Below are 23,686 nucleotides of genomic sequence, written 5' to 3' on the forward strand. Positions count from 1 at the left end.
ATGCAAGTTTTTACTAAATCCAAACAAAGAAAAGAAAGTAATTTAATCAACAAGCATTCTGCTATTACCCTGCAGATCAACAGAAAACATCACATGCTGAAAACCTGAAGCCCTCTTTATTTGTTTCTCAGATAAGTGGGATCATAAGGACAGCACATGGCAGGGTGGACGACGTGTGAGGAGTCAAGCGGTCGATTGTCTAATGTCTGGGTAACCGAGGGTGATATGCACAAACAAAGCTATATCTTCTGCTGAGCGTCCACGTCCTTTTTAAAAGTGCATGACCGTTTCTCAATCCTTAACCTCGTGTACATCGAAGCACAGACTTGTGGGTGAGAATGGACTTGAGACGTTCACAAACTCGCTCTTTGCTCTTTCAGCTTTGGACAGAACAGGTGGACTTGATGACATCACAGGAAATAAATCTGCAGGGGGCACTTGCCATAGTAAAAGCCAAAAGTGAATCTGAAATATTTAACAAATAATACAAAACAACAGTCTCATCCAAAATATTGCAAATATTCCTTGCGGCAAAAATGAATACATTAGTCCTTTCATCATACTTGTTTATTCTTGATAGCTATATTCTCCAAATAACTTATAATATAATGTACATTGCATTGTCTTGGAACTTGCTTTGGTGATTCGGTTGAACATAAAACAATGATAATGTCGAGGCAATGTCTAAATATAGCCTAATGAGCTTCTTTAAGTGACCTTAAAAGCACTATGGCTCAATTTAGGCCTTGATGATGATTATTATTATGAGGTTGGTATTGATAATATTATTAAAATAAGGGGAAAATGTCTATTTTTTGCACTATTCAGATAAATATTCTGCATTTGTCCTCATTTTTCCATTTAATTGGATATTGATCATTAATTAAGTGTGAGGAAATGGAAGCAAATGTCATTCGTCACGTCCCCCAAAAAAGAAAGCAAATTTAAAATCTGCAGCGTTGAGGAGAATTTGATGATAATTCACATCATTGACTTGTAGTGGGCTGATCTATCGGCCTCGTGGATCTGCTCGTGGTTCTGTCTGCTCGTGGCTGCTCCTGAAGAGAAGGCAGTGCTCTATGCTCCGGATTTTTGTTTTGAGGCATTCTGTTTAGTTCTGCTTTCAGATACACATTAGCAAATACATATTTCACTCACTTACACACTACAGATACCACTGATCGTTCGATACCCACAATCAAATCAAATAACAGCTTCCGGTATCTTCTCTTCAAATTATTATTATACTCCCATGTTTGTCTGGATGTTAAGTTATTACTAAAGCTCTTATGAATGTTTAGTTTTACATGAGTAACTACACTGCCTGTCACCACAGAAAAAAGGAGCACTGGCGCTAATATTTGTTAGGACAACCTTTAGCTTTGATTATAACACACATTCGCTGTGGCCCAGTTTCAATAAGCTTCTGCAATATTAAATTATCTATTTCCTTTCACATTATTTTTCACCAACTGATCTTGTATTGATGATGTGAGAGAGTGACCACTGCACAAAGCCTTCTCCAGGTCGTCTCGCTGGGGTTCAGATCTATAGTTCATTAGTTTCTGCTTCTCCTGAGTGTTTCTCTGCTTGATGCCAGCGATTTGACCCCTCTCAAATATAATGAAATCTTTTCCATGATCACATGATTTGTCTTTCCACATTTTTTTTTCAAAAAAGCCAATCACTGCATCAGTTGGGTTTAAATACCATGTTGCAGCTGAAAGATCATCACCCGTGCAGCAATTATCCAGTAGAAGGTTCAAATGTATCTGATTAGTTGAATCCAAGTGGCAACTTTTTTTTTTTTTTTGGATAGGCAGTGTAGTTTGTCATTAGTAGCTGTTGGGGCTATAACAAAAGTATTATAGCAGGGGTGTCCAAACTTTTTTTTACCAAGGGCCGCATTTTGAAACTTAAACGGAGCAGAGGGCCACAAACAACTTGACAATATCAAATTTGTTGAATAACAAAGTGAATCATTCGAAATTTAGCATTTGACGTAATTGCGATGAGCCTCCACACCTTTAATTAGACCTAGAATATTAATATGAGGTTGGTATAACATCAATATGCCACAGTAAAAAGTACAACTTTTTGTTGTTTGGGCCAACATAGCAGGAAGCTGGAGGGCCAACAAAAATTGGTTTGAGGGCCGCAATTGGCCCCCGGGCCCTAGTTTGGACATGCCTGTATCAAAGTAATAAGCCTTGTTGTAGCAGTAGTTTTTGTGTAAATGCTTTGAATATACTAAATCAATACTTACTTTGTAGTGTTTTCTTGCAATGCGCTTTACTTCCTCCTCCAGTTAAACAAAATGTGATTCAGTTGATTTTGCCACGGGCTAATTAACGTTGTATTGCAGTCTATAATGTAGGCTGCTTAGTAGATCCATACGTCTACAGAATATAGTTTCAGCCATTGTACAATCCATAATAGTCACTTATCATTGCTAACAGGATTTTTACGTCATGAGGACTGTATTCTGCCCTGCTCTACAGACGGATCATTAACACTGCAACAAGGAGAAGCAGTAAGTCAGTTCCCACGACAGGTTTGTGCCTAGAGCAAAAATCTGAGACAGGTATTTTCAACATGTGACTACATTATGACATGCTATTTGAAGATTGTCTAATCATAATAAAGATATAAACCAAATAGCTCGGAGCTCGTTTGTAACTCAAAGTCAAACTGAGGAATGACGAACAACAAGCTGAACAATTTCTACTGAACATAGCTGACCGTTTTGCATATTTTCACTAAATGTCTGATGCCTTAGTCAGATCAGCCCCGGGTCACGATGTTCTGGTTACAGTTGCAATTAAATTAAAAACCAGGAACACATCAAAATGCCAACGACCAGGTGGTAGTTAAAGGCATGCACCAAAAAACAACATCCACACGTGATACAAATCCGGAGCACAGCGGGACCACAATGACGGTTTCAGCCAAAAGCCATCTCTCTCCCTCTCTCCTTCTTGCTCTCTTTCTCCCTCTGTGTTTGCTTCTGTGCTATTTTTCACAACTTGCCGCTTACATGACCGGAGGAAAGACCTGTGTGTAGAAAATTCCATAGCCTTACCTCTTGCCTTTTGAGGAATTTATGAAAAACCGTTTGTACTTCCAAATATACATAGCTGCAGGTTGCTTCGAACAGATTTAGAGCTCCTTCTGAGAGCATAAGAGCAGGCAAGCCCTTACAAATGGTAGAGTTATGACATTATAAAACCATGTTAGCTGCAAAATGCTAATCCCGGACAGTAATCTTTATTGTGCTGTAACATCTCAAGGCATTGCACAGTGCATTGTACAGTTGCATGTACATGTTCTATTCTGCATGTCCTTTAGGGGAGGCTTATGCATGTTGTGGTTCCTACTTGTGTTTACTATTAATAAATTTCACATGAAAGTGCTGCGCTCACCGTTCAGAGCTCAATGTCGAACGCCTGTAAGCTGCCCCACTAACTATAATGAATGTGAGCGCAAGAGGGGCTCATTAATCAGGAGAAATGCACTGGCACACACCCCTGACAGGGACTGAAAGTTAGACCTGGTTTAGACCCAGATAAGAACTGGTTTGTTTCCTCATTAGGATTTTGTCCTGGTTTACATCTGGTAAAATGGGATTTAGATATTACACTATTACACAGAGAGAGACATTTTGAGCTTTGGTTTCGTTAAGCTTTAATCTGTTTTGGAGATTTGTATGCTTGGTTTTGTCGTAAGTCACTCTATTCATTAATCAATACATTAAAATGTTGTAATATCTCTAAGGCGAACAATGCGCATTTTCTAGTTGATAAACTGACTTATCTCTATGGAGACAAGGTAATTTTAGCCAAAATAACACCTGTAATTGAATAAATGCAAGATAGATAAGTTTAATGCCATGCTGTGGAACCTTTCAGTCAAATAATAATATCTCCATAGAAACAAGCAGGTGTCTATCAGGAGTGGGATGTAGATCTAATGCAGTTTTGTTTTGTTTTAGCTTGAGACAATAAACTACAAACCAGTTTGATCATTTGCATTGAGTTAAACCTGGTTAAAGTCCTGGTAAAGACTAACCTGGCTCTGCCAGATTGATATGTGTATCATTCTGAATTGAGTCCTACTCAATATCAATCACGGAGGGCTTTTACTGAAAACAGTCGGAAAAAGGCGTAACGTCATCCGATTGGTCAAAGCATCACAACAGAACAAGCTGAGAAATCAAACTGGAGTTAAATCCATTCAGAGAAAAGCACAGACTTCTTCCTCGTTCTCAAATACACAAAGTGCTTCTATGTGATCGTTAAAAAAAAAAAAAGTCTGTATATCTCCTAAAATAGGCTAAAATACATCTGTCTATCTGATGGTTTTGGTTTGTCCTTTTGACTTGCACCCAAAATGGGCCTGACTTGTGATTGGTCAGGCCCACAGCAGCTGGGCTCAAACCAAAAACTGACCAGATGTATTCTCAAGAGTTTGTGAGACAGATATTGTGAGCCAGGTTAGGTAAAGACCTGATCCAGCCAAACTAACTACAATGACCAAACGCAGAGGCGCACAGCACCTTACCTCCTCGTCCAGGATGGCCTTACACATGGAGTAGTTCCCTTTGGGCGCCCAAGTCCCGTTCGCCAGACAATTTCTGTACACGTTATCTGCACAAGAGAAAAAGAAGAAGCACCATGCGATTTAATACTAAAGCTTTGAAATGCAGTAAATAACACACAAGCAGAATATGACCTTCAGCTTTTGGAGATCAATAAAGAGAAAAAAATGTAATTCTAAAGAGCTTCGTTTTGCTTTCAGATTCTACCTTCTACCTACTATTTCTATATAGTTTTGACCTGTTTTAGGATTTAGCAGCAAAGCCTTTGACCTCAATACTTGGGCAGCCCATGTAATCCTGGTGTCAAGGTGGTTTTGAAAAATGTGAGAATAAGTGGAAAAACCTGACAAGGCTTCACACAAATGCACATAACACATGTAGTAGTTTATTTACGAGAGCGGCGCAGAAAGCCACCTGTGCTGAATGAAAGAGTGTATATTCCCAAATGAGAGAAGTAGAATGATGTAACCTCAGAGTATGAGAGGTCAAAGTTTTCAAAAAGGACTGGGTCAATTAAATTTGTCAATCGAGACCCCGGATCACACAGCCATTTGCTATTTGGGTCTCTTTGGTATTCGGTATTTTGGGTCTCACACAGCGAGGCAGCGCAACAAACTATGAACAAATTTCCATATTTTCCTCTTCTTACACGTGCATGGAAATTACATTTGTTAAATAGGCCACGGGGGGATTCAAAACCATTTAGAGTGATGCGTTTGATGATGTGAGAAATGTCAGGGAAGAAAATGAATTAACTTTTTACACTGTCAGTAAAATGTTCTGCTGATAAAGCAGGTGAAGGCTCTTGAGTGGTTGATTTCATAATGACACACGTCAAAATGTTGGCATTTGATTTTACATAATCATTATTTTTGATGTTTTGCAAATATAAATGTCTAAAGTGGAGGATTAGATCAACAGTAAATAGCTATATATAGTAATATATAGCATAATATAGCTCGAGCTTAGTCTGGACTAACTCTTGGGTTACATTTGATGCCAATTTAAGAACCAGTCCATAAAGTTAAGCCAAGTTTACTCCTAACTATTAATGAATTAGCTCAACTTCACGCCATTTGGCATTTCATTTTGGACCAACCTGGTTTAGTTCTTCATTTAACAAATCATCCTGTCTGTATTTCAAATGTGTCTTGGTCATTAAAGGGGACATATGCAAAATTAACTTTTAAGAGATTTGAACAATATCCAAGTAATTTCCCTTGTGGATCAATAAAGTTTGTCTATGTCTAAGTCAACAACTGCTTTTCCTTCTCATTTTCACACTCAAAAATTATATTTAGAGTGATTCATACATTTTTAAGTAATATACACTCACTGCTCTATACTGCTCTATATCAAACCCGGACCTGCAACATGCACTGGGACGGTTTGCAGCCGAGTGTGAAGCGGCTGGGATGAGAATCAGCACCTCCAAATCCGAGGCCATGGTTCTCGACCGGAAGTATCTCAGGGTCTTGTTCACGAGTGAGGGAAGGATGGAGCATGAGATCGACAGGCGGATTGGTGCAGCGGCTGCAGTGATGCAGTTGCTGCATCGGACCGTTGTGGTAAAGAAGGAGCTGAGCCGAAAGGCAAAGCTCTCTATTTACCGGTCGGTCTGCGTTCCTACCCTCACCTATGGTCATGAGCTTTGGGTAATGACCGAAAGAACAAGATCGCGGATACAAGCGGTCGAAATGAGTTTCCTCCGCCGTGTGGCTGGGCGCTCCCTTAGAGATAAGGTGAAGAGCTCGGCTACACGGGGGGAGCTCGGAGTAGAGCCGCTGCTCCTCCACGTCGAGAGGAGCCAGCTGAGGTGGCTCGGGCATCTGTTCCGGATGCCTCCTGGACGCCTCCCTCGGGAGGTGTTTCAGGCATGTCCCACCGGGAAGAGGCCCCGGGGAAGACCCAGGACACGCTGGAGAGACTATGTCTCTCGGCTGGCCTGGGAACGCCTCGGGATCCCCCCGGAGGAGTTAGAGGAAGTGTCTGGGGAGGAGGAAGTCTGAGAGTCCCTGATTAGACTGCTGCCCCCGCGACCCGGCCCCGGATAAAGCGGAAGAAATTGATGGATGGATGGATGCTCTATACTTTGTTCTCAATTTGTTTGTGATGATCAAGACCATTCTAAAACTATCAAGGAAATGTCAAATTTGGTATTTTTTGTGATTTTATTTGATTGATTCTACATGCTGGTTTATCAATTAGCATCTGAGTGTCGATTTTTTGACAATCCCAGTCATTTTAGCGATAGTTTCAGCCCTAGTTTGGTCTGGTTACCATTGTGTTCTTTTATAGTTCTTGGTTAGACTTTGATTAGACAACATGGATGGCAGAGAAAGAGGCCCTTGGCTACACATACACTTATTTCCGGGGCGCCATGCAGTTAATTTAATAAAAAAATATCACATTATTTGAAATATAACTCTCCTCAGAAAAGAAAATCCTTAGCATTATTTAAACGTTAATCCAAAACAAGATAATAGTGGAGGATGAAAAATGTGATTATTTTGTCTTGCTCCGACCTTTACGTCGCCATCGATGGGAATATTTTGGCAGTGCTCAGATGGAGAGGCTGTAGTTAATCATGCAGCTCATACATTCTTTAGCGTGCGGTATGGACAGCTCTGACCCCAGCGCTGGAGAGGGTCATCTCCGCGGGTCGTTAAACATCTTTACCCTGTCAGTTGTGCAGGGGCTCAGTGGAAAAAGACGGACTGCGGATATAGATAAAGCAGAGAGAGTGTTTGCTAAGTGACATTGAGAAGGGACTTTAAAATCAAATCACATTGTCATCTTATGTGCATTAAGCCTCAACTAAAGGAGAGCAGTATGGATTGTTTAAGTGTGGCTTACTGGATATTGATTTTTTTTTTCAAGCAGGGAATGAAAAAACTTTTGTCAAAGTGAAGAGGAAAAAAAAGATCAAGGACTGTACTGTATTTATCAAATGTTTCCAACGTAATATATGGTCAAATCTGAATTAAAAATTATAGGGTAGAATATAGGGGTGGGGGATATTGACGAAATTAATATCTCAATATTTTTGGGGAGAATCCCAAAAAACAATAGTCCTATAATATTAGATGTCAATGTTTTATTGCGTTATAATATCACTTAGTAATTGACACTGGCTATCGATTTGACCACCCAAGTTAAGAGGGGATATCTTGATTTGCAGGGGACACCTAAAAAAGCAAAAAAATGGCAACGAAAAAATGAGTTTAACCCGCTGTAACTCTACATTATTTTCCGTAGATCTGCACTGCACTGGTATGCCCTAAGTTTAGACCATGTTATTTCTTGCATTACAGTCTTATTTACAGCTATTACATATTGTGATTATGTGATTTATTGTAGCTCTACTCGAATTAGAGTATTTTGTCCATTTTTGTATCATTTTTCAAAGATAATGACAACAAACAAACAGTCTTCGGTTGGTTTATGGCTTGGACGGTGACCAGTAGCACTAGTCTCAATATTTACTGATCTACTCCATCACTTTGAAGGCATTTCTCTTCAAGGACAAGGCGCCTGAAATGATAGAGCATAGAAAGAACCCATTATCAAACGTATGTGTGTACATGTTCTTGTGATATAGGCTTGTAGATTATGATTTTTCTTAAGTAAGGTATTGAGTCTGCTCTTTCACTGGTATATATATATATATATATATATATACATATATATATATATATATATATATATATATATATCCGGTATATACACACACATCACTTAGTATTTCCACAGCAACCACAACGGCTTCCTTCTGCTGTTTATACACCACCACAATGTCTGTCTGTATCTGAAAGTCCCACAGAATCTTGGCTCGGTCATTCTCTACCACCTTTGGGGGTGTTTCCCTCTTTGACCTTGGATTTCCAGCCCATACTCCGCACAGATGTTTCCGTACACTATGCCAGCCACTTGGTTATGGCGCTCCATGTATGCTTTCCCTGCCAGCATCTTACACCCTGCAGTTATGTGCGGGATTGTCTCAGGAGCTACTTTGCACAGCCTACACCTTGGGTCTGTTGTGATAGATCTGGGCCTCTATTGCTCTGGTGCTCAGGGCCTGTCCCTGTGCTGCCATGATGAGTGCCTCTGTGCTGTCCTTCAACCATTGGGATTAGGATTTCTTGATGTCAGCCACTTCAGTTATGTTCTGGTGGTGCATCCATGTAGTGGCCTGCCTTCCCATGATGGTCCATTCTCCAGCATATCTTCCTCTGTTCCCCTTTGCCAGACAGTCACTGAGCACGTCATATTTTCGGGTCTTGTCCTTGATGTACTTGTGGACCTTGGAAGTTTCATCCTGGATAGTGACTCTCATGCTCACCAGCCCGTACAATCTCAGGCAGGGACGTCACTAGACCTTCAACTATAATGGAGCACATGCCCTTCAATTAGTTCCTACGTTTTGTCGTAAAAGTCTGAAGTAGTACACCTCTTGCAAATGTGTATAAATCAAGTATAATTTCCTGTAATCAGGTGGATTTTAGATAAACTAATCCAAATGCCCTAATATATCTTACAGTAATAGATTTTTACTTGTAGTCTCTGCTTTAACAACTTAACTCTATTAAATTGATGTCTTAATCTGTATTTGAATCTGATCACTGGTGTTCATTTCCTGTGACTATGGTTCCCAGTGGAGCTTCCCTTTGCTTAGTCAAAGAAGAGGTGTCTGAATGCGGGGCATCTCAGTGCAGTAGGAGCCTCCGTGTCTGCTGATATATACTGTTGTTGAGTTTGAGTGCAGACAATCTGATCCTGCAGCCTCATACTGAGGGCTGTACGCAGAGCCTACAAAGTCCAGACAACATTAAGCCTCAAACTTCTCCTTACATGTTTTGTTGCTGCGATATCCTCGCACGTATTCTTTCATAAATCGTTACGCAACGAGAATATGAGGTGGATTATTAGTCCCTAAGAACCAGGCAGCGCTCTCACGGTCTCATCTGGCCTGTCCCCTGCTCCTTCCTCCTCTGTGCAGTAGTAGTGATGCTCGGGTTAGCTTTTTAGGACCCATTTGAAATAACAAACAGCGCAAAAGCCTAAAGCAGAGACTAAAGCAGCCTAGATCCTGCAAGAGTCTGACTCAGCGTGAACATGGTTTGGATGTCTCCAGGGCAGGAACTTTCACTGGCCCACAAAGCACACAAGTCTATGATCAGTATCCTGGAGCATCGTTTGTGTTGTTACAGACTGTTGATAAAGTCGCTGCTCCGGACGCACTAAACACGCCTTTTCTCTCTGTAAATCAAAGTGTACTGATGGGTAGAATTTCACTCTTTGCACAGCTAAATACTTGCAGATGCAAAAGTCAAGTGTCGATAGGCCGATGTTGGCGTCAGAGAAAAAAATGTGTAAATGTGCAGGCGATCTGAGCCTAGCAGCTAGCTCAGATTTCTACTGTCTGCAGTCGCATCAACCCACAGACTATAAATACTGCCAAACGTCTTCTATTAGGTATTTGGCTGTTCCTTGTCTTTCTTTGAAGTTGCCATTTGCCTGTGGTATTCCAAGGTACTTGTACCCAAACTCAATGTCTGCAATTGTTCCTTCTGGGAGTCAGACCCCTTCTGTGTGGACTACCTTACCCCTCTCTTTGTCACCATCTGACTACACTTCTCAAACCTGAATGGCATCCCAATGTCAGTGCTGTAGATCCTGCTTGTGTGGATTGCTCACACCTAGTATACAGCTTGATGTCATCCATATAGAGAAGGTGACTGGTCCATTCCTCAGTTGGTATCCAGTCTTGCTGATAATTTGGCAGTGGTGGTTCAAACCTATGCAGAACAGTAGTGGGGACAGCATCAGATGCCACATTTGATGGACACTGCCATTGGCCTCAAGGGTGGTTTTCCACAGCCTCATAAAGTTTGCTCTTAGAGTCCTGTTGTTGTCCTAGTGTCTTTGCCAATGTCCTCCTGTGCTTTGCTCATGTATTGATCCTTGTGCAGTTTATTTAGCCACGATGATGCCTGGCCAAGTTGAGGTGCGAACAGCCGATTTATTGTCTGGCTTCTTTATTTATTGTGAACCTCTTTAGGCGGCTGGCTAAGGCTTGGAGCCTTTGTTTGGCAGTTTCAAGTGCTTCAGGTATGGGCATCTGGTTGCACCTCTGGGTCCTTGTTTTTACATTGCACCTCTCTTGGCCACTGTAAATTGTCTCACTTCTATATGTGCATCCTTGATTTGAGTCTTTGTTTCCATGGTGGGTATTGTTTTTCCTGGTTACCATATCACTGCTGCTGAAGTGTATATACGGTCAGCTTGGTTTCAGTGATGATTATGGTAGGGATCACAGATAATTCTGCATTCGCATCCAAGGAGATCATTATCTTATCATTATTACTTTATTTTTATCATTTAGTTAACGAAAATATCTACTTTCAGTCATATTTTCAATCTTTATATGAAATTTACAAAAACTATGACAACAATATTTATTTCGAAATTGGAGAAAAGGCATTGCGTTGCCTTGGGGCTCTAATGTGCAATGAACAGTCTAGTAAAAGTAGCATGTTGACAGATGCTGTCATCCCCAATCAACATTACCAGACTTGTGTTAACATCGAATAGTTCTCTTAAATTCAAAGACTGAAAGATGAATGCATTTAATTGATGTTTGATCATTGTGAGCAGCAATCAATAATGATAATGGGTTTAAGGGCAGTTGAGCAAGATCGAGACATATTAAAGCAATGACTTCTAATGACCTTTACTATTTCATTTTATGTGCTTTATTAATTAATACATAAATATAAGATCACATATGACATTGCAAATCTATACTGCAATGCCATAAAACAAACTGCATTCACAACTTGACCCTCATCACACCTCAATTGGTCCAGGTTTGAGCCCAGTTTAGTTCTGAATTAGAATTTGTTTTGGTCTGTTCTAGTCCTGATTTAATCCGGATCGAGTCCAGGCAGTTCTTGGTTTAGTCCAAGTTTAGTCCCAATTTTAATTTGGTGTACCGGTATGTACAAGTGTCAACACAGCCTTAAGAGGCAACTGTTGTTGTGATTTTGGGCCTTACAAAAATAAATTGATTTGATTTGATTTGATTAAGAAAGTAAATTATTATTATTATTATTTTCAAATTTCCTGTGTCTTCAGACTTTATTCAGTAAATTAAAAATGTAAACAACACCTCAAAGTGTTTTTACATTTCAATCACCTTGCAAGAAATGGCTGAACGATAAACAATTGCTTCTCTAGTTTTTTTAAATTATTATTCTGGTTTAATAAATTTGAGTGCATGTTGTTCTTTGGCTACAACCTCCTCCTTTTCACATTCCATAATCCCACAGCCTCTAAAAGAATGTGATGCTATTCTAATTTACATGACATTGCCTGATTGGAAGAGGCTCCTCCGGGCCCAAAATCATCTGCACTGATTTAAGTTGAGATGAGTTACTTTGTACAGAAAAGCCCCTTTAAAAACTCATGTCCAAGTCAAATTTAGACAAAACCAGATAGAATTAGGAGCTATGACCTTGACGGCTTAAACAATAAAATGTCCCAATCCTTAATATCATTAAGGATATGCATCTACAACCAACATTGGAGCCTGTCAGTAATCCTCTTTGTAAATAGTCATTTTTGTTTTGTTTCAATGTGCATGTCAAGAGCTGAAAATGAATTAAGGGCGATTTCCAATTCAATACACAACCATCAATTTTGATGGTTTGTAACGTTAGCGTCATTGAAATTATATGAGGGGCAGAAAATTCACTGTGTTTAACTGCCCCAGGATGTGAAAGTTCAGATTATTAAAGTAAATACAAAAATAAAAAGGCTTGTATTAAAGTAAGTGTGAATAAGAGAGCAAGAGCCAACATATCTGTGGTTTTGGGTAGAAGTATTTCAATTATAATGCAATTATGTGTGACCTAGTTGTGTTGTGTTTTCCTTGAAGTGATTTCCTTTTGTTTAGGACCTGGTTTTGTCCTGGCTTAGTTCTAGTTTAGTTCCTTTAGTGCTCTTTAAGTAATCGACAAGAGTAGGACGTAAATGGAAAAGGTCTCAATAGTTAAAAATAATTGACTTTACTTAAAATAAAATAAAAGGGGAACAGGAGAAAACAAGCCACCGTTTCTGTGGCTTTTCGTGTTTATATGTAAATACTATTTCGACACAAAACAATGAAAAAGCGCCTGTAGCAGAATGTGTTCTGTCTCAAAACATCAAGCTATAAAATGAATTCCGTTTCTTTAGGTGGTGCGGTCCCAAGCTTTATTAGCATTCTCCGGCAGTCTACAAGGCAGTCTACAAGGGACCCCGGAAAAAGCTATTGACAGCGGCGTAAAAAAAATCTATTTGCATGGGGCTCACAATCTAGTGTTTCCTAAAATACCTCTGGATTTTACATTGGTAAAACAGCAAAGATGTGTTCAGTGGAGTTCAGTGAAGCCAATAGGAAGTCCCACATGTCACACACATTCATATTCATATTCAACAATGACTTCTACGACAGAAATCTGCAAGTGAGATGTTTGTTGAAAATGAAACGTAGATTTTTAATTTAGTCAAAGGTTTAGTCCTGGTTTAAAACTGGTTTAACCCTGGATTGACCCTGGCTTCTTGACTATGAATTTCAGAGATGGATTGGTTTGGTAAAGTCAGGGCTTGACATTTAACACGAGCCAATTAGCCAAAGCTGGTCAATTTGATTTTGGCTACCGGTACTAAGACTTTCAGCCCCAATAACAACTTTGGCTAATTGAATTTCATGAATAATCCTATTATAATCCATGCCAGATTCATTCTTCAATTTGGTCCCTGTCCAGACAATGAATACATTTCATCAGAGCTATACACAGACAAAAGTGTATATATATTATAACAAAGAATTGTACACCAAAACATTCAAACTACCATAACTATGTCTCTTTAAAACCGCAACATTGACATTTGAAAAGACAATGGCCAGAGTTCTGATTGGTCATGGCTTGAGCACATATAGATCTTAAAAAAATACTTGGTGTGGTCCAGTCCAAGTTATTTCTGGGTTCTGTTTTGTCCCTGATTGTATGTGGTGTAAAGTCAATGCATCCTGTGACTTAACATGGTGTAGATTTACGCCCGGCTATATTTAGACCGGGTTTAATCCTCCTTAGGTCCTAAAATTAGACTTGGTTTTAGTTCTCGCTTTACTCCTATATTTAACCCCTTGCACCCATAATGGAAGCCTGTTTGAGAAATGCCCCTGGGGATTTGATTGTTCTGTGCGATGGCCAGGATATCAGTATTAATCTTTACTTAGCGCTTAGACATTGTTGCCAGTTGAATGGGTGTTAAAACAGCAGTGGGCCCGTGCCAGGTGCTAAATCCTCCCTCTGGAAACAGGAGCCTGGGTACACGGTGATGGAATACAGGCGGGCATCCAAGTCTGAGCCGGAGAGACATGATCCTCTTCGCACTGGGCGGCCAAACCCAGATCACCTCCGAAGGCGCCTTTCACCATCTTAAAGAGCCTCACTCGCCGCTAAAGTGATTGCTAATCTGACCACCACAGTGCAAATGAGCTGATCCGAATGTAGTCCTGAATTGCTTCGGATCGATATTTGCGGCTTCTTCCTCGTATTGGGTTTCCAAAGGGGATTCAATTAAATGCAAAACAACAACAACATATTGGCGATAAATGAGAGTGTGAGAAGTGATTTCACTCGCAGAGAGATGGTGAAAGAAAATGTCCATTCAAATAATCCAGATGCGCACCCAATTTCAGGCATGGATTAGTTTTAGCTCTGTCCACTTGGTTTCGGCGTAATTTAATCTAGGTTTTGCGGTAGTTTAGGTCTGGATCGTTGCTTGTTTATTCTATGTTCTGTTCTCATGTTATTCTTTTTGTTTGACGCATCAGTCCTCACATACAAAGTGGATTTAAATATCCGTTCACACTGTACTTAAATGAATAATGTGCCTGTTTTTTTGTTGAGTTTTTGTCCTCAGAATAGGATGTTGTTAACGCTGGGTTTAGTACTGGTTTAATTAAATGTACAAGAACATTTTACCTTCACTAGAGAGCTTTTTTGAGCACAAGATGAAAGAATAGGCAGTCATGTGTTCTTTGGAAAAGGGCAGCAACCTTATATTAAAACCCATCCTATACTGTCATGATTTAAACGAACAAGCCAGTTCTATTACAGCGATTTTCCCAGTTGCTGCGGTTACAGGTGAGTGTTTGTACCTGACACCCACGCGGAAAGGCTTTAGTCTCACCTCATATTCAATAAAGTTATGATGTGTTGACTTTAGAGAAAGGAGGGAACTGGAGAGCATCAAAACAACTGCTTGGATGCCAGGTTTGCATAAGTTGTGTACACTGGCATCACTGTTGTTTGAATGAGACGCCTCAGAATTTGTGGAAAAGATTTGGTAATTGACGGAGGAGCTTGCCCAAAGTTAGTCAGGGCTTGGCTTTACGCCTCACGTCTCCTGTGTTTATATAATGTTACAACACTCATCATTAGACAGGGACACTTGCGTGCTCTGTTTAAACTACTACAACCACCCATTTGTATTCCCTGTGGAGTGGAGATGATCACGAGGTAAGTTGCGAGGGACACTTTTGCATTACATTCAAAAACAAATGATTATTCGCTGATTAGATTTGACAATTCTCATAACTCGTGTGTTCCTTTCGTTCGTTTTAACAGAGGTAAAGGAGCAATAGAAAGCAAGCGAGTGAGTGCCAGCCGAGTTTCCGGACCCCGACATGTTTCTCACGTGTCTGGCTGGTTCTCAAGTCGCTCCGGTTTCCCGCGACAACCTAACACAAGCGCTCAATTGGCTTTCTAAGATAAATCCTTTATCTCTGTTCTTCTACCCTGGCTAAAGATGAAGAGAATGGTTCCCGAAATCCCTCGTTGCTGCAATATAGTCCCACACTGATTCTTAACAAATTGCCCTAAGAAGGAATTGAGATTGCAGAGATTATATTTAATTATGAGGGCAATAAAATAATACCCCTTCGTAAAAGTGCAAAAACAATGTCGATGTATGTATGCTGTTCCACACTCCAATGTTGACGTATTATTGCTGTCAATGGCGCATTTGATCTTTCACCTAATAATTATCTCTGGCTTACACAAGCGCTCATTTGGAGTTATCAACAGACAAGTGTGTGCTTAACTGTGCCCGAAAGAGCGTCATATGAAAGTTGATTGGTTGATTAGTTTTCATCCCAGAGCCATACAAGACACAACATTCAGACTCCTTTCTAAACAACATATTATTACTGCCAAATGCAACATATTATTAGTGCCAGATGATTAGCTGCAGACCTGTCATTTCCAAAGCCCCAAGCCAATACTTGCAATCTGTGACAGATTCATTTACCACTTTAACTTTGATTAGTTGCACAGCCCCCATTACTGGATTACTAATGGAAGTTGTAGCGCTCACATGCCCGAGTCCATTCAACAAAAACAGTGCATGGCATCCCTGTCGAGTGCACAGTAGGGTGATCCGGCCGCTTCGCCACCCCGCTGGCTCCAAGCTCTGCTCTAAATAAACCACCCTCCACCCTCTATGCACACAAAATGACTGGCACACGATCCGACAACACTTTAGGCAAGTCAATTGAAACAGAAATGCTCAGTTTTCACAAATATGCATTCGTAACACAGTGCTTTGAGGATGACGAGGAGATTTGGCATCAAAATAGTGAGGTAAATTGCAGGCTTTTCAAAGCAGGGCACAAACAAAGACGGTAATGCCATACTGAATCATGGACGAAGGGGAGGAGAGAGAGCGAGAGAAGCCATGGGGCACCTGTCACCAGCCGACCACTGAACGCTCTAGACAACACAGCCACAATAGCATGTCATTGCAGCAGCCTGTATGTTAGACGGCATACTGCAAATATCAAACACGAACTGGGTACTAATCATGTACTAAATGTATGTGAAAGAGACCACCAGACAGATGTGAAGTATCATTGTTTCTGCTCTGATAAATGATCCTTTAAAGGGTTACATGATTTGGGATGTATAGTGTAAAATACTCATTGTGATCGTGATTTATGTTTTACAATTAGATTTCTGTTGGAAGTTCAGATTTTAAATGTATCCAGGAGAATTGACAAAAAGACTGAAATAGGCCTTTGAACTGAAATACTAATACAGGAACCACATTTCAGGAGATGTTTGTACAGATCTAAAGAGTATGTTATGGCTTTCAAATGTCTGCTTTTTAATAACTAATTTTCCATATGACATGTACTGACAGCTTGATGTGTCTCATCAATCTACAGCTATGTTTTACCAGAGCCTATCTATGCATTCTATATGGAGGTTACCACATGTTAAACCCCTTCAGGGGTTTGTATTATATTGTACGTTATTTGTTTTACTGGTTAAACCCAGTCTTAATGCTAGTTGTGTTTTGTTAAAGTTGAATCCAATGGTCACGTCTCATTTACTCATGGATTAGCCATGAGTTTGTATTGATTTAATTACGTTAGATTAAGATTAAGATTAAGATTAATTCAATTGATTCTGTTTTGGCTTGGTTTGGATATTTAGATTTCAGTTAATTTTAGTTTAACAAAAGATAGAATTTATTGTGGATTTAGAGATTCATTCATTCATTCAACGTCCATCTGCAGCCTCTATGATAAATAGCACATACTGTACATATCAAACATAGAAGGGGATGCAAATCATGCAGATGTACACTATAACCCTCCAGAGTGGCAGAGTGAAAGAGTACGGATTTTGGATCTTATAATAGCCAAAAGCATTGGGTATATTTTTGGGACTAGACTGATAAATGCACATAGCACAGTCTCAATAAAAAGACACTGGAACCAGACTGTGATGGCTCAGCAACTCAAGTCGAGGATTTGTTACAATCTAATTTTGGAAATCCAGCCTAGTGCCTCTTTCAGAGCAAGTTAATCCCAGAGACAGTGTAGATTTTTCTAAAAACACATTTTGCATTTTGTGAGACACATAGACTTTTTCACCTTACACTCTATTTCAAACACTTTTGGCGCAACATTGAACCAATATAATCATAATATTATTATTCAATACATCCATTGTAGGGCTATAGTCTTTTAGTCCTTTAGTCAATAAATCAGAGGATATGAAATCATGGTGTGAATTAGCTGGAGTTTTGAGAGTGTTCTGTCTGCACTGTTCAGCTGCTTTTTACAAGTCTTTTGTTTATTTGCGAGATTGTAATCATTTTGAGCGCTTTTGTCAGTGCCGTGGGGTGCAGGGAAGTTCATCAGTCGACAAAAGCCCAAAAGCTGTCATAAAGAGTGTCATTTTACTCATCTTAATTTGTATTTGAAAATACCTTTCTTCTGTTTTGCAGCGTCATCATGAGTGAGAGTGACTTCTGCATCTGCCAATATGAACTCTGCAGAAATGTCCCTCTGGATCCAAACTAACAGGGACTAAGGCTTTTAACTGGGCACTCCAGACTCACTGTTGTGCCCTTGATATTACAGGCCAACAGCTTTTGCTGCTGCCACAGCTGCTGCAACACAATTTATCTGCTCCCCTGTCCACCCTCTTTCTGCTCTTAGGCTTTCACAGTACTTTGTAAACAACCTGACCAAACTGTGACAGCGGAGGTATCGAGTGAGTTAGTTTGTATGGATCTATATGATGTCAATTTTCTGATTTACAATTGATAATCGATAAAGGTCAGGCTATATACCTTGTATCAGCTGTTGTTTTTCACGTAACTTATTGAAACTAAAGAAAAGGGAAAAACTAAACTAAAGTGTTGTAGACTTGAATTGAATCGCAATCTGAAGTAATTATCAGTCTTAATATCAGTATTATTCAGTCAATATTCATGTCCTCCACAAAAAACTAAATATTCAGCATGTTATGGAAAAAAATAACTACATATTCTGTATTTTATGAAGAAAAAAAAACAGCATTAACCCTGTGTTTTAGACCCTAAACATGCGAGTCATGTTTCATTATGCCCTCAGATGTTAATGCATCTGGACTGGCTTAAAACGTCTTATCGCAATGCTTGCCAGAATAATAGCAGTTCGATTTTTCTTCCAAAATTGTGCAGCCCTAAAAAATTGGAAAGAGCATTATCTTGAAAATCGAATCTCTGCACAATACTCTTAACGATAACCATTAACTTGTCTATGTAATCATAATAATTTAGTTTGCACTGCTTTAAATAATAAAAGAGAAAGCTACGTTCACCTCCCGACTGTCAGTGCTACTTGTCGTCCACTTTCCATACTGCTAATTAAAAATGGCTGCCTGTTTATTATCCCCAGTGGTGTTGTATTGTGCTGCGTTCAGAGGTCAGACGGATCACAGGGCAATCGGATAGGGACGGGCGGAGGTGACAACCCTAAAAGGTTTGTTTGTCCAAGGGCATCTAGTATTTCCATTTGCTCTCTAGAGACTTTACAATCAATATGCTAAAACGCAAGCAATCATATAAGAAGGGTATAGCAGGTCAAACATTTCAGCCAAACCTCCGAAAATAGACTCGGTTGCATAAAGTTAGTGGGAAGCAACTGAAAGTAATTAACATAGTGTCAGAAAGCAGGGTTAAAACTCCAGTCAGTTTATTTTTGAAAGGATTCCACAATCTGCTGCTGCAAATACGCCGTAGTGTACTAATCCGGAGATAAAAGATCATTTTAAAGGAAATGCACTTCTTACTGTACGAACACTGAGTCTTAATACAATCCAGCTGCAACTCAATAAGCCAAAGGTCACAGATGGGGAATGGACAAACATATAAGCAACCGTTATAGAGCGTATAATGCTGCATTATATCGCTCTGTAAGCAAAAAAACATTATCATATTAAAAAATCAGGTTATATTATTGAGAGAAAATGTTGTGAATTAGATTGGCTTCACAAGAATGTTCAAATAATCTGTCAAAGGCATGTACAGGACAATTTAGGCATTTACCTTTATGTTATAGAGTTTATGTAATTAAATGCACCAGAAAAAAGGCACTATGCAAGTTTGTCCTATGACCACAAGGTTGGTGGTTTTAATCCTTGAAAAATCAATGCGTTGCTTATTATTGACCCTTGGGTGAGGAACATTGTCTACTCATTACTCCAATCAAAATTATTGCAGTTTATATTCTTTATATATATATATTCTATGTAGAAGGAAATTCCACAGTAACAGCGCTATCACACTTCTATGATCAAGTTTAGTATCATAAGTAATTTATATGCACATTTTATTGTATTGCTAGCATTGTGTTAATGTAGACAATGTGTATGTTTTCTTGTCCTTTCTTTTTAGAATTCAAAGTGTGAGTTGTTAATTAGTTCTATCCAAGAACATTCCACAGCAAGAGACTAAAATGACAACAATAGTCTGTCAATCTCTCTACCGTTCGTTTGAAGGTCTCTACAGTGATTCTGATGAAAAACTGTGTGCACTCCAACAAATAACAAATAAACATAATTTGAATGTCTGAATTGTTCCCATACGGGTAACATCTAGTACCAATCGAGCCGCACAAATTATGTTCTGAAAATAGCAGCCGAAATGGAATTCTCAGATCTGGCCGTGCACCAACATCTCAATGAAAACTGTCTGTGAAAATGAGCGATGGTTTATGATTATTTATGTACTTTGACAACACCTGGAGACAGTAAACAGTGTGAAGAGAGTCATGTGTTGAACTCAAGGATGACTGCGTACATAAGAAAACATATTTTTTGTACATATAATTCAGGTTTGTGTGGACCAAATGCAAGAATCTTAATTAGATTCATTCATGTCCTTCACCAGCAGGAGAGATATATATGTTTTGATGGTAATTGGAAGCAGCATTAATCCCTGAACTACAATAAATGACACTTTTCTTTGATCATATGCTTTGTAGTGTTGGAACTACAATCATTTCAAACTCGATTTCACACGATTTCACAACAATGTATTTTCTAGACAATGAACTGTAACTTTTCAAACCAGAATAATAGTTGTTTTTCAAAAGTCTCAGACTGGGAAGCTCCAACTCTGTTTATGTGTTTCAAAAAGTACTGTACTTTCAATGTTAGTTTTAGTATTGAGTATTTAAGTATCAATACATTTGATAACCCTAACCCTGTGTTTAAAACATGAAACGTTTGTGCTGTACTATTTATACTCTTGAAAATACTGTGCATAAGATGTCTGAGAATTTCTTCCTCCACTCACTTACTTAGCAATTAGATGAGTTACTCAGCTCCAGCCCACTCATCCAGAGCAACCACATTCTTCTGTCATGACTACAACTAAATAATATGCCAATTTCATCTCAACAGCATCTCAGGTAAGTATTTGAGATGCAATATAAACTCGAGAGGAATACAAGGACAGTTTGACCAAAACAGGACATTGGCCTGAACGCTCTCACATTGAAGTTGGCGGAAATGATTTACAGCATTTGAGATAACATTTGAGAATGGGAAGTAAAAATGTGAACGACAACTTGAGCATACATCAAACATAATCAAAACAAGTTAGAGTGACGCCTTTCTAAAATCCTTGAGGTGTGTTTGTTCCCGCAGTACTTGAACATGCCTTTCCTCTCAGAGATAAAGCCCTTTCCGTGATGACAAAATTGTGATTTGTTTTCTTACAATGAATCAGTGTCATCTGCTCGACTTCATAAACACCTGCTATTACGCCACCGGTTGGTGCTCATGGACAAGCAAAAGCTCTCCATTGACTAAGCACTTAATACCAACCAGACCCTATGGCGCTGACTGCTGACCTTCACTGTCAGATGACGAGCATTTCTCCCCTGCTTTTAGGCTATATGCTTCAATAGAGATACTCGCTAATCCTCAAGGTGAAATGAAGCTTGTGGTGTCATATTACTGGGGGGATCAAGCTGAATTATGGTTGGGTTCACCGCCGCTCCCTCATCGCTGTCTCTCTCTCTCTTTATCCCCTCTCACCAAAGACCTTTAAGGGTCCTATGAGGGGAGTTAGAACCTTAATTCACCAAGAAACACGTTGCTTTGTTTGATATATCCCATAAACTAATTGTGTTTACGGTGCAGTGTGATGTTTACCTTCAGAGTGCTGTATGGCCTGAATAGATAGTAACATTTCAGAGTTCGACAAAAGGTGGCGATTGTGCACGACTTACACCTGTCAATGTGCGGCGTAAGTGAGTGATTGGCTAACGAGAGGCGAGGCGGAATATTTATAGCCATTCATACGCATTCATTAATCTCTGCTTGTAAATCACAATTTAACATCTTCCTTTTGCTAAGAGGTACCGAGAATGATCCCACAGATATATGGATTCTATCGTTTATGGGAATTTTGTGGACATTTGAGAAGAGTATTATTAGTGTCAGTAATGTTTTGGTTTGCAGTTCTTAACACAGAATAAAAGGTTGAACAATGTGATAAATGTATAGCTACTGTTACTACTACAACTATGGAGCTCAACAGCCCCGCCCACTTCGAAGCCCACTGCGATTCTGGTTCAGGAAGTACATTTTCCAATCATTTTTCCATAGTTTTTTCCAGGTTTTTCAAACATGAAGGAGCTTACAGGCACAAGGAGGATAAGCAGCAATGTCCGTAACACAGAACCAAAACCATAACCGGTGTATGACGTTTCAGAAACTGTTTTGAAACAAAATGATAGATTTTACGATGTTTTAGTTACCACATAGCCCATCAGCCGTGGTATGTTGTATGTGGTATGTTATTTTTGTCTTCTGAAAATCTATGAGGAAAATTTATGGAAAATTTACTTCCGTAACAAAGTGTCTACAACAACTTACATTAGAAAACAATACTGTTTTTTTTTCCTCCAAAGAGGTTTGGTAGTTTTTTTCTGGCTGAGGAGGAGGGTCTAAGGACATTGCCAGGTCTCTATGAACATTGTTTAATCTGTTTTTTCTCTGTCGCCCCTAGAGGCAACTGCTGTTGTGATTTTGGGCGTTAAAAAAATAAATAGAATTTAATTTAATTAAATCACTTTCACTCAAGCTCCAAATAAGACAACCGCATTAACAGTAGTAAATATTTTGTTATACTAATAGAGTATTAGAAGCAGATGCAGCAAAAGTAGTCGTTGCAGTGGCAATAGTATTAGCAATAGCAGTAGTAGTAGTTGTTAGGCTTGTCATACAAATCAGTTTAATCAATAAATTAAACTAAGTAATACCAAATGTAGATACTAATTTAAACCTTTATGTGAATAGTTTTAGAATGGTCTCCTTTATCTATAGCAGAACTAGTAGAAAACCACAAGAAAAAGTAAAGAAACCCTTATTATATTTGAGCTACTTTGAATTTACATTAAGAGTTGATTTTAAATTATTATTACTTATAATACTTATGCTGGACCATGAGTCTCACCCCTGCAGGACACACTGTCCGCTCTGGAGAGCAGCTTCAGTAACAGACTGATCCACCCTCGCTGTGTGAGGAAGAGGTTTCACAGGTCTTTCCTTCCTGCTGCTGTCAGACAAACACTGTTAGTCCTGAACACGTGTAACTGTCATAACCATGTGCAATACTGACTTTAACCATGTGCAATACTAACTTTAACTTTAACCATGTGCAATACTAACTTTAACCATGTGCAATACTGACTTTTACCATGTGCAATACTGACTTTAACCATGTGCAATACTAAATTTAACCATGTGCAATACTGACTTTAACCATGCACAATACTGACTTTAACCATGTGCAATACTGACTTTAACCATGTGCAATACTAACTTTAACCATGTGCAATACTGACTTTAACCATGTGAAATACTGACTTTAACCATGTGCAATACTAACTTTAACCATGTGCAATACTAACTTTAACCATGTGCAATACTAACTTCAACCATGTGCAATACTGACTTTAACCATTTGCAATACTGACTTTAACCATGTGCAATACTGACTTTAACCATGTACAATACTAACTTTAACCATGTGCAATACTAACTTTAACCATGTGCAATACTGACTTTAACCATGTGCAACACTAACTTTAACCATGTGCAATACTGACTTTAACCATGTGCAATACTAACTTTAACCATGTGCAATACTGACTTTAACCATGTGCAATACTAAATTTAACCATGT

The 23,686-nt window shown here is 39.2% G+C and overlaps 1 protein-coding gene across 1 annotated transcript in view; it reads right to left on the reverse strand.

The window, feature by feature from the left end:
• Window positions 1–23,686, reverse strand: part of LOC140369100 (corticotropin-releasing factor receptor 1-like) — a 68,359-nt gene that overhangs the window by 34,670 nt on the left and 10,003 nt on the right. Inside the window, exon 5 of the mRNA XM_072456345.1 lies at window positions 4,561–4,646. Coding sequence (XP_072312446.1) covers window positions 4,561–4,646 — 86 coding nt within the window. The remainder of the gene's footprint in view (window positions 1–4,560; window positions 4,647–23,686) is intronic.

This window comes from Eucyclogobius newberryi, unplaced genomic scaffold (assembly GCF_026437365.1).
Source record: "Eucyclogobius newberryi isolate DKJ021-1_F unplaced genomic scaffold, fEucNew1.0.hap1 SCAF_20, whole genome shotgun sequence".
NCBI classification, from domain to species: Eukaryota; Metazoa; Chordata; class Actinopteri; order Gobiiformes; family Gobiidae; genus Eucyclogobius; species Eucyclogobius newberryi.